General features: G+C 28.9%; 2 protein-coding genes across 2 annotated transcripts; one reads left to right on the top strand and one right to left on the bottom strand.

The window, feature by feature from the left end:
- Positions 1 to 756: 756 nt before the first annotated feature.
- On the bottom strand, positions 757 to 3648 carry LOC145844821 (kelch-like protein 35). Its single transcript, XM_082952240.1, has 2 exons — positions 2344 to 3648; positions 757 to 1038 (listed from the first exon to the last, which is right to left on the bottom strand). Exons 1-2 carry the CDS (start codon positions 3646 to 3648, stop codon positions 757 to 759), a joined length of 1587 nt encoding a protein of 528 aa, XP_082808366.1.
- A 6768-nt stretch (positions 3649 to 10416) lies between these two features.
- On the top strand, positions 10417 to 12566 carry LOC145844056 (small ribosomal subunit protein mS39-like). The gene has a single exon (XM_082951393.1). The coding sequence runs from the start codon at positions 10444 to 10446 to the stop codon at positions 12388 to 12390; it is 1947 nt and encodes a 648-aa protein (XP_082807519.1). The 5' UTR covers positions 10417 to 10443; the 3' UTR covers positions 12391 to 12566.
- The last annotated feature ends 273 nt before the right edge of the window (positions 12567 to 12839 follow it).

Here is a 12839-nt window from a genome sequence, read left to right as displayed (position 1 = left end):
AGTTGTTAAGTCGTTAACACACAAAAACATGTGTAAGTGTAATGAAGAACTAACACTGCTTCATTTGTTAAAATTATATTTTTATATAAAAACTAAACTAATTTTATATATATTTTTTTTAATTAGTGGTTTTAAATTCTAATAACATTTCATTACTTATAACAAGGGAGTCACTAGACTTTTTTTCAGTGGGGTAGCACATTTTTTTTGTTCAATAATTAAGTATTTTCTGTCTTAGCTTTTAATAATACTAATTAGAAAACTACATAACTTTCTATAACTTCTCAGGTACATAAAAATACTTAAATTTTTACCAAGTTTGTGCTATGACAATATTTTATTCAATACTTATAACGCAATATATTTAGGCAGTTTAACTTATTGTTTTATAACTTATTTTTGAAAAAATAACTTCAATACCTTAAACCAATTATCATAGCTATATAATAATGGAATCTAAATTTATATCAACTATTACATAAAAAAAAGTAAATCTTTAAAGTTTCAAGTTAGGAACTTTACTATAAAAATAAAACAGGTCGCTTGCTTCGAAACAAGATTTCTCAAAACACTCTTCTTTGTCTACGTCGTAAGACAAGGTCACATTCGATTCATACAACTTTGCTGCCGATCGAAACAGCCTTACCCACATGCGTTTTACCGCTGACATCGTGCCAGGTTGCAAACCTTCAACTTGTCGAGTCGTAAACTTTAACGAATATTTTCCCCGGTCCCACTGCAAACAGCTTGTTCTTTTCAGCCAACAATTCTGCACTTACGCGCTGCACTATTTAATAGCAACGTGGCCTCAACCGACCTCAAGTCAGTGTGACTGTTACATTCCCCGCAAACGACAATTCTTCCTTCAAAAACCGTGCAGCCTGCGTTCGATCTGTACAAGCTCGTGCCAGCCGCAATTTTCCAAGCGCAATCAACCGCCCCCCTTAGTGTTTTGCCTCCGACAAAGTAAATTTTGTCGATAAAGCCACAAACGCAGCTGCCGTTAAAGTCATCCAGCATGTCTCCCGGCGGAAAAACCTGGGAATTAAAATCAAAACATTTTAAGTAATAAAACTTTTATTTGACACGAAAAATCTACCATATAGATTAAAATTTGTCACATCAAAATTTTTTCACTAAAAAGCACATTTAAAGTAGCTTTACAGTATCTTTTCAATGTTGTTATACTACTTAACACAGTTTTTAACTTTAAACTACAAATGACTCGAAAACGTGTACTTTTCCTGGAAAAACCTGGAAGAAATTCAGAAAACCTGAGAAAACTTCTCAAAATAATTGGCAACCCTGAATTATGTATACCAACAGACATCCATAAATTACAACATAAAGAAACTTGTGTTGTGTGCTACTTGGAAACATAGCTGACAGATTTCTATTTACAGTGGCCTCAAAGTTATTTAAGCATTAAATTTAATAATTAAAATAAACAAACGTTCATTTAGTATTTAAAGTTCTTGAGTTTTTATATTCTTGCAACTCTGCTTTTATTACAGCTAATAGTTTAAACTAAAGTTTGTATGTGATGTCATAATATTTTATAGTTTTTGTTGTATTAGGAAGCTCTAACTTACTTTTATAACATATTCAATTAAAATCACCAGTAAAATAAAATTTAAATAAAAAAAAATTATAGAAAAACTTTGTTTTTTTGTTTTACTTCAAGTCACATATAATAGTTAAAGTTAAACTATACTTTATTTGCTTGTAGAAAATAAGTTTATATTAACTTAAATTATTAACTTTTAATGTTTAGCAGTTTAAAACAGCTTCCTACAAGTTTTTAAATATGTCATTATTATTTTTTTCTATTCTCTCAGTTTACAAAAACTAGCCATGTATTTTTAAATACTCGACCACATAACTAATGTAGTGAAATTTCTATATTATAGTGACATATTTTTCCATTTACTTATTTCTAATAGGGTGTACAGAAAATAGGAAACCAGTCAAAACACGTCCCTGAATTCTACTACAATGTTTTAAAAAAAAAGCTTGCTCAACTCTTTCAACTTGAAATTTATTCATTATAGTATCGAATAATTTAAAAACAAAATGATCTATACATTTTAGAACATATTGTTTACTGAACAACAAAAAAAGAGCGCTCAAAATATTTGGTCCTAGGACCTGGTGCACGAAAAAACCTTTCGGTTATCGAGTCGTACACTACTTGGATACAGTTTAACGTCATGTCCAGGTGTAAATAAAAATACTAAATTTATTATAAACTGTTTAGTCAGTTAGAACTATAACTAATTGTTTTATTAAACTTAAAACGAAAATCCTATGTTGTTATGTATATCAAAAAAGCGGTACTATTACACAAGAAAACTCCATATTATCGTCATCAAGTTCGCACGGTGGTCCCACCCACTCGTTCCTTTCCACATCGAAACACTCTTGTTCGATTGACCGTTTGCCGACGAACACTATCTTGTTTGCAATTAAGGCGGTGGCAAACTCACAGTCCGTGTCGTCAAACAGCTTAGTGGGCTGCTTCAAGTAGGTGAACCGGTTGCTACGGCTGTCGAAAACCTCGCATAACTTGCAGTTGCCTGCGATCGCAAACAGTTTGTTTCTGATGGCATGCAAGTTGTGACCCACTCTTGCTTCAAGCATTTCGGGCATAAAGGTCCACGTGTCACTGGCGTGGTCATATACTTCGTTGGTTGGCACGGGAACAAAGTTGGTCCAACCTCCCGACGCCACCACTCTGCCCTCGAACACGCAACAAGACACCGACTCTCTTGGCGCGTTGAGGCGGGCAACTTCTCTCCATTTGCACTCGACAGGGTTGAAAACAAGAGTGGGCACCATGTACTCTTCTAAACCTTTTAGACATTCTGGAACTCTTAAACCTAAAGGCTTTTCTTTTGCTCTACCGCCGACAAAGTATAGTTCATTCATGAAAGCACAAAACATATAACATTCACGGCCATCGTACAGCTCGGCTACTTGTGACCATTTTTTATTCTGACACGAGTATTTTTCAATAGACGCTACCTTTTTGTCATCTTGGTTTTCGCTTATAACAAACACTTCACCTCGACAATAAGCCGCATTGATGAAGGCCCGTTCTTCGCACTCGAACGGCGGTAAAGTTGTAAGGCTGTATCCCTTTTCGCGGTTTAAATTCGGATTTAGAGTGTACTTGGTTGAATTGTCTTGTGTGAAAACAAACAAACTAAAGTTTTCTTGAGCGCAGTATCGGTGTTCTACAATTGAACCTGCAGTGCATTTTGTTGTTTTTCTGTCAAGAACTTCTTCAATGTAGCTAACGATTTCTGCATCTTCAGCAAAAAATGAGCTCCCGCACAAAAAATAGTCTAAAACGCTGGTCGACAGCAAAGGCAGCCTACCTGTTTGCAGCAGCTCGAACGCTTTCCCACTTCGCGCTTCAACGTCGTGTTTGACCCACGCCTCAGCTGCGTTCAACACTTCCAATTCTGACGTTATAAACAGCTGCGAGCTAGACAAAATTCGCTTGACAGTGTCAAACTCGAGCTCTGCAAAGCTGTTGCTTTCCACAATTTCGGTGAAAAACCTTTCGATGCAACCAAATACAAGTTTGGAGCCGCCGAAAACTTGTGACACTTTGTAGTAGCAGCACAGTTTTTTTGATTGCATTTTGTCTCGTATAAACTTGTCTAGTTTCAAACTTTTGTGAACAAAAATTTTGCTTGTTTTTAAAGCAATAATCATATGTTTGTTGCTTTCCATTAAATCACCTGTTGGAAATAAGATTTTTATAGCAAAACGTTCTAGTTTTTTTAATGCCTAATTATTCTAGTCATTTAAAAAAAAAATATCTTACATTTATTAAAATCAGCACATAACAAAGTAAGATATTCAAAAGCGTTAACTTAGCTTAATTACCATTTTTTGCAATTAAAAAAAATTCCAAGCTTTAGATGCAATTATTTTCCTTAACTTAAGGCTAACTAAGATTTTTTTTTTGTTATAGATAACGCTCCTTTACCTTTAATCAAAAAAAAAATCCATTGGATTGGGGTTTTAACTTTTGAGTGGGACCCCTTAAAAAAATGTTTTTTTTTGAACTTTTACTCTAACGGATATTTACCAATTTTTTTTCTTTCTAATATTTCTACTTTGCTGTGTTATCAAGGGTCGTTGTTTTTTTGTTTTTTTCTATTTTGTAATATTTTAAAAATATATACAAATAAGCACGATTGTAAATTTCAAAAATCTTCAATTTTCTAACGGTCAAAAATGTGAAAAAAAAAACTTATTTTAAAACACTCAATCGTAACTATAAAAAAATATGGGGATTTCATGTTCAATAAATGATAACTTTATCAAAACTACATAGGTCATGTCTTACATAATAAACAGTTTAGATAAGAAAAAGCGTGGACTATTTATAATAGTCATAATTAAGTTCTTTTTTTAATAAGTTAATTACTTTTTAATTTTGTTTCAGTGACCGTTAGAAAATTGAAGGTTTTTGAAATTTACAATCGGGCGTATATATATATATATATTATTAAATTATTAGAAGTTAGAAAAAAAAACCGACCCTTGAGAAACCAACAAAGTAAGAATATCAAAGTATTAAAAATAAAAAAAAAGTATATTTTGGCCAAAACATCCGCTAAAATTCCAAGAAAAACATTTTTTCTAAGAACAAATTTTTAAGAACATTTTTTCTACTAAAAAATCTAAACCCCAATCCAATATATTTTTTAATTAAAGGTAAAGAAGCGTTCTCTTGAATAAAAAAATCTCAGTTGGCTTTAAAGATAAAGAAAATATTCTGATCTAAAGTTTGGAGACATATTAAAAAATTGCAGAAAATGCTAATCGAGCTAAGTTAATGATAAGATAATCGTATAATTTTTTGTGTATATGTTTTAATTAAAGTTAACTTTAAAAGTTTTTATTTTATAACTATAAAACCTGTTAAAATATATAATAAAAGCTTGTATAAGCAAACATACCTTTTTCAATATTTTTATTAACCAACTTGTGTAAACTACTTTTTTCGAACTGCTTCAAAGTCGTGGTTTTGCAAAGTTTTACAAATCTATGATTAGAGGTGTTCAAACTTTTTTGTACATGATCACTAACAAGTAGATTTTTTTTCAACAAATGGTTCATTTTTATAAATACAACTTATAGAAATATACTGCAAATTTCAATGGTAAAAATTATATTGGTTGGCACTTCAGTGGTGGACACCTATAAACATGGCACTTGAGTAAAAGTAGGCAAAATAAAAAATAAAAATAAATAAGCTTTTAAAAATAACGACAAAAATAAAGAAAAACTTTATAACTGAAAAAAATATAGTTCCATATAATTAAACCTAAAAGTAAAACATAGTTTTTCTCTCGTATAAAGTGACAATCATAAAAAATCCAAATTAAAAAGCATTAAATGTACCTAATTTGAGTCTCAAGCTTATAGGTTCAAAAAGAATTACAGATTAAGAAATCCTACAACTTTCAAACTTTTTAAAACTTATTTTTGTGAAATCTTATGATCTGTTAAATCAAGGTTCAGCCTCAGCAGCCTTTCATAAGCAGCTGCTAATTTTTTTTGAATAAATTGCTTGATCACCACACTTAAAAAAAAAAATTAACTTAATTTATTTTTTTAAGAACTGTGTTTTTTTTTTCTCAATATTAACAGCGTTCCCACTTCACTGAATAATCCAAACTTAATAAAAACAATACTAGATTCCTCTCAGTAAAACTGAAAAAAAGGACTTTTCTTGAATTTAGTTTTTTTTTACCAATTGCTGGACCTAATTGTGTTGCTTGATTAAGTAAGGGTCCTATTGACAGCCTTTAAAGTTTCTGAGTTGATAACCTTTAAACATATGAAAAACTTTTCAAAGTGTAAACAAAAATTGTAAACTGAAATATACTTGTTGCTACGTTTTATATTTCAGTTTACAATTTTTGTTTACACTTTGAAAAGTTTTTCATATGTTATAAAAACCTTCTCACAGTGGAAATTGTAAAAAAAAATTTGGAACACGATTCCAGCAAAGTTACTCGGTAACTTTTCTTCAAAATTCGCATGCGTCCTCGGCACGACGATCTTAACTTTGCTGGAATCGTGTTCCAAAGCAAAATTATTGGATTCTATTTGCAAATTTCTATAGTGACGTCACAGTAGTGGTAGGATCGAGCTGATTTTCATTTGTACCCATACTCACGTCGTGCCGAGGACGCATGCGAATTTTGAAGAAAAGTTACCGAGTAACTTTGCTGGAATCGTGTTCCAAATTTTTTTTTACAATTTCCACTGTGAGAAGGTTTTTATCTTTAAACATTACAAGATCAAAACCCAGTGGTCGCCAGCATACAAAAATAAGGTAATTAGCTATGATGATGTTGCACCAATATCAAGCTGAAGTTGTATTGTTCAATATCTTTTTTAACCATAATTTTTGGTAATAAGAAATGCCTTTTAGTTTGGGCTTTCCATAAGTGACCTATTGTTGCCTCCAACTCTGACTGGCTGTATCTCGAAAATTATTTTGAATTTTTAAAATCTGCAAAAGCATCTAGTAGCTTAGTAAAAGCTATATAAAATAAAATCAAATTGTGAAAAAAGTGTTTCACTCCCCTATGACCTTAAAGACTTAATTGGTCAAAAATTTTAACTAGGAACAAAAATTTGTCAAATATTTGTAAAATACAGTAGTAAAATTTTGGTTTGACATAAAAAATCTATTATACAGACAAAAATTTCTGTCATCATAAAAAAAAAACACATTTCAAGTAGCTTCAGTGTATCTTTTCAATGTAGCTATACTATTTAAAGCAGTTTTTTACCTTTTACCTTAAAAAAAAAAAAAATTGTATATACACTTACTTTCTAAGTTTTTGTTTTAATTTTTTCATTATTGTTTTTCATTATTGTTAGCTCAAAGAATTAGTTACAAGTAAATGGTGTGCAGCTTGATGACCAAAAGGTCTTTCTCCACACCAATCCATTGACCTTAGTTGTGAGCGTTCACATTTTTCTTTCTTTTAAATAAAAGTATACCCAAAAATGTGTTCTTTCAAAAACCTGGAAAAAAAATCAGAAAACCTGGAAGGAATTTCTCAAAAACCAATGCCACTTTGTAAATAAATGATATTGTTTATTTAACACCAAAAATGAGCTCAAATTACTTGGTCCTAGAACCTGGTACATGTAAAAACATTTTGGTTATTTAGTCGCACACCACTTGAATACCTTTTAACGTTTTGTCCAAGACAAATAAGAAGATGCTTCAATATAATTTTAAATTTAACAAAGTAATAATATTATTTATGTCCTGGACAAGACGTAAAAAGGTATCCAAGTGGTGTTTGACTCAATAATTGATAGGTATTTCATGCACTAGGTCTTAGGGCGAAACATTTTGAGGGATTTTATTTGTCGTTCAATAAACAATATATTATGTTATATCAGTACTAGTGTTATAAAATATTCCCATGACAAAGGCTAAAGAATCAAACAATATTATTAATTTTATTATACATTCAATTTCAAATACAATTAAAAAAGAAAGTTTGACACAATACTTTTTTAAAACCTTATGCTGGTTTTTGATTTTTTTTTTTGTAAAAATGTTGTTTTTATCAAGTTTTCATTATTATTTTGGTATTTAAGGTTGATCAACAGTATTTTTTAGGTATTGGCTCATTATTTTTCTTTTAATTTCTCTTGAAGTTAGGCCTAATCGGTCTAGTTTGATGTAATTTATGTTAATTTTTGGTAACTTTGTTTGCCTAACGTTTTGCCTTAAATAATTGCAACCCTAATAATATAAAACATTTACTTTTGAGATGTTGTTAACTTCCATGTTGACAGTTTCTTTATTGTTAGTTTTATTATAAGTTTAAAGTATTAATCACTTTATATCTACTTCTATATTTTTTATCAGATGCTACAAACACAGGGTTGCAACTTTACCTGGAAATTGATAATTTAGGCAATAAAAACCTGGAATTTAAACATTTTTACATGTTGGTAGTCAAATTTTGTTTTGATTCAAAAAATCTATCATATTAATAAAAAAATTTGTTATCATAAATTTTTTTTTTATAAAAAAACATACTTAAAGTAGCTTTATGGTATGTTTTCAATGTTTTTATATTATTTAACATAGTTTCTTACCTTATACTTAACTTTAAAATAAAAATAGACCCAAGTATGTGTACTTTTAAAATCCTGGAAGAAATTTGAAAAACCTGGAGAAATTCTTGAAAATCTGGGTAACTAAAAACATAGAAAACCCTGGAAGTTGAGAAATTTTGAAAAATTAACTAAACTTTTGAACAAAATCACTAAAAAACCTGAAATTTTAAACAACTCTTATGTTTTAAGTAATAAATTTTGTATTTGACACAAACAATCTATTATATAGATAAAGTTTTTTTGTTATCATCGACATTTTTATTAATTAGAAAACCTATTAAAGTAAGCTTTCAGATATCTTTACAATGTTGTTCTGCTATTTAACACAGTTTTTTACCTTACACTTAATTTTAGATTAAAATAGACCATAAAACATGCAATTTAAAAACGCTAGAAAAAAATTTGCAAACTTGGAGAAAATTTGCCAAAAACATTTGGAAATCCTGTACAAAGTTAAAAAAAAAATATTTAAATTGTCTGAAAACTTCTTAATATTAATTTAAATCATTTGAAAAAATCATTTAAAACCTCAAAATTTTTACTTTAATTCCTCAGTATTAAGTCATTTAAAAATTAATTATTAATAAAAACTAACAGTTCAACCAAAGTTGCTTAAAAACTGTTTTAGATAGTTAATTTAAATTATTTAGTATTTCTTCTGCTTTTAGTTTAAAATTTTTACAGCATCCCAGTGGGCTCGTAAGGTTACGCACTCAAACTACTCAGAAGTCTCAGGATATTTTGACTTTTTTTTAAACTCATGATGACTCAAAAAGTTATAATTTTATATTAGAAACTCAGAATAGTTTAAGATTTTTTTAAATCTTTGAACATATTTTTCTAGATCAAGAATGAGATTTAGTTGACCCAGTTTCAATATTTTATTATTTTGTAGACTCAACTTTGTTCAAGAACATGATTTATTTTAATCTTGAAATGCTGATTAAATTTTTTCAATGCTTGTGGCTACCTCTTTATAATTCTTAAAAATAGCGTTTAAATTTTTGTTTTAAATCTGTCTATCATGATTTGAGTTTATATAAAACAGAAACAGCTGAAAGATATAAACGTTTAACTATGCTTTAAAAAGTTTTTATATACTTTATGATTTTAGTAACTTATGTAGTATAGTAAAACTATATTGTTTTATCTTTCCTTATTTCATAGATAAAGTTCTTTGTTATAATTTATAAATACTAGTTTTTAGTAAAAAAAAACATGTGTATCAACTAGTGTTCTCTAATCCTTTAAGGGCATAGGAGGGGGAGGTAAAACACTTTTTTTTTTAATTTGATCTTATTTTATTTAGTTTTTACTAAGCTACAAGATGCTTTTTACAGATTATAAAAATTCAAAATAATTTTTGAGATATAGCCGGTCAAAGCTGGAGGCAACAATAGGTTTCTTATGTGAGGTGCAAACTAAAACGGCAAAAATAAACTATTTCACAAAAAATCTATCTTCTCCTACGTTTTTTGAGATAACTGCCTCAAAATTTTAGGAAGTGTTCCTTGATATATTTAGAAAATTCTGTTGAAAAAAATTAAAAAAAAAAAAAGTTGAACTTAGAGCAATATCACTCTCAATACACCCTAGCATTGCTCTTAAAGCCATTAAAAAATGATTTTTTGTTTAAAAATTGATCAATTTTAACACATAAAAATATCAAATATTTAAGTTTTATTTTTTTTTCAGTTTTCTACTAACTCTCTATCATATCTAAGATAAATGACAAAAAACTTTTATTTCAACTTTATATTGAATACTTTATTAAAAGTTTATTAAATACTTAATTTTAAGTACTTTGTTTATATAAAATTACACAGTACTTTGCAGTAAATATTTATCCTGAAACTAAGCAAAAGTTGTCTATGCTTGAACTAACTTCTAAAACAATTTGAATTGATTTGAAAACAATAAAACCAGTTGAGTCTAGCTATGTTTAACACTTGGTTAAATTTTTTAGTGACAAAAAAAGTAAATGTTTGTTTGAAAGCACACTGTGTAAGGAATATTATTTAAAGCGAAATAAGATATATTTACTATGGTTATATTGTTACAATATTGTTTTTGATTCTTTTAAAATTACTTGAAAAGTATGTTTATATTAAGAGCAACTAAAAGATTTTTTGTTTTAACAGTAACCATAATATGTTTTCATGTCAAGTTAGAAAAAGTTAAAAGTTAACAGTTTTTATTGCTAACTAAAACAAAACATATATTTTTCTAGTGTTTAATGTTTAAATATTAACCACAGTTATTATGTTAAAATTCAACAAAAATAAATTAAAATCATGCCTCACACACATTACAGCCAGACATGTATCTCAATTACAAAGTTCAGAAGCAGGATGCTCTACTTTAGATGCTAAATCAATTATCTCAAATCAGCTGAAGTGTCCATCTAAAATTGGAAAAGAAAAGAAGCTTTCAAAAACTGCAGTACTTGACAAGCTTGATCAAACCATTGGTGGTACCCCTACCAACGATTATGCTTTGCTTTCAAGCCCACATTATCAAGCTGGTAGTTACCATAATGCTAGACAAAATAAATTAGAGTATAAGAAGAAAGGTACTGAAATAGCTGAGTATGTAATTGGAAAGTTTCCTGATTTATTCAAAAATGATTTTGATAGTGACAATAAAAGCATATGGATTGGAGATGTGAGTAAACCTAAGGAAATTATTGGCCTTGATGCACTTAAAATTAAACATGATGAAGCAAATGAAAATGATAGTGGTGTTGATTCTAATGCTTCCAAACCAGGTTTAATAAAACATGCAATTAAATTAGGACGTTTTGATGATGCAGTCAGTTATTATGCACAATTAGATCCTGAAAAAAGGACAGATGACATTACAAATATGCTCCTTGCTCATGTTTGTTTTTATTGTGGTAGTAATATGATTAAAAAACGTTACGGTGAACGTCCATTTTCCCTCTACCAAGATCAAAGAAGTAAAGGAAATTTTAAATTAGTTGTAAAAATGTTTGACCTCATTGATAATCCAACTAATGAACAGTACTGTGTTTTTATAAGGTGTCTATCAAAGCTCCGTTTGGGTGACGAGGGAATGGATGTTTATAGAAACAATATAAAAGAAGATATGTTGTTGGACAATGATACAATCAATTGTCTTCTTCATCTTAACAGGCATGCTAAAAATAGAGTAAATACTTATGAAATGACTGCGGACTTGCATGGAAGGTTAAATAAAAACAATTTGTTGCCAAATGAAGAAATATTTTCCTCTATATTTTTTTTAACTGTTGGAAGATTAAGAAACTACAAAATTGATTTCCAATATTTTATGAACGAGCTTCATGCTTGCAAACTTTTTTTAACACCCAGTCTTTTCTATCAAATAATCTTCAATGTTGCTAAAAACAAAACTAAAGACACTGAAGTTGTTAATGAAGCTTTAGATTATTTTATGGATTATTTTGAAAACTATGAAAATTTAAAATGCACTCATCCTGAAGACACATACTCCTTCAATAAGTTACTAAATTTGTTTTCTAAAAACAATGATCTAAAAAGATGCAAAAGATTGTATGAAATTATTTGCAACAGCAGAGTTAAAAGAGACATGTTAAAAAACATGGAAAATGAAACTAGGTTCTATTCTACTTATTTTTCAATTCTTGTTAATTTAGACACAATTACCAATGTTTGGGAGGCCAAACGTTCTCTTTCACCTAAAAAGTTTTCTTTTACTTCTGTGCATGTAAAACAGTTTTTTGATTTAGTTGCTAAAAACAAGGCTTTTGAATATATACCAATTTTAGGAATATATTTGCTCAGAGACCGCAACAACAACTATGAAGCTTCTTTAGAAATTTTTGAGTTTATTGCAAACAATTTTGAAAGTATTGCTAATTACGACCCTACTTCAAAAGAAAGAGGTGACACTTTTGTACAAATTAAAAACATGTGTATAATTAGTTTGAAGAATCCCAGTACATTCATGATGCCTAGTAGGGACGTGGGTAGAAATAAAATACTAAACATGCAAGAAGCTGTTTGTAATTACAGTTTGCAGTTCATGGCTCAGACAAGTGACTTTGCTTCTTTACGAAGAGTGTTGGAAAATTTCGCAAGATTTGACTTTACTTTGCAACCTGAACCTCTGAGTTTTTGTAAACTGGCTGTGAAGAAAAACCCGCGTTTGGAAGATTATGTAAAACGTATAGAAAGTAAAAAATAGTTTTATTAAGAAAAACCTATTTATAAAAAGTGTACTAAATGCATATGTGTTTTTTAACTAAGTTATTGTTTTAACTTTTGTTCTGATAAGAAAATGTTAAAAAAAATATTTTAGATATTTGTAGTGTGTTTTTAAAGAATACTTACAATATTCTAGTAAAATGTACGATTTACAGACTATACTTAGAATAATTTAAATGTAAAAGTTATCATGCACATAACAACTTTTAAATCAGTACAGATGTATACCTTTTTTTACTGAAGGAATAAAATTTAAAAAAATATTATATAAATTTGCTATTAGTTCAACAATAGCTATATATTTAATAATATGGTTACTTTTAAGACTTTCTAAAGTCTTCATTTTTTGAAATGAGTTGTTGAAGTTTTCTTAAATAGCTTAAAACTTAATTTACTTATTTTGTTTAATATTTTCTGTTAGATTTAATT

Source organism: Thalia democratica, chromosome 9, assembly GCF_965202585.1.
Source record: "Thalia democratica chromosome 9, ktThaDemo2.hap1.1, whole genome shotgun sequence".
Lineage (NCBI taxonomy): Eukaryota > Metazoa > Chordata > Thaliacea > Salpida > Salpidae > Thalia > Thalia democratica.
This window is presented reverse-complemented; position numbering and strand designations above follow the sequence as displayed.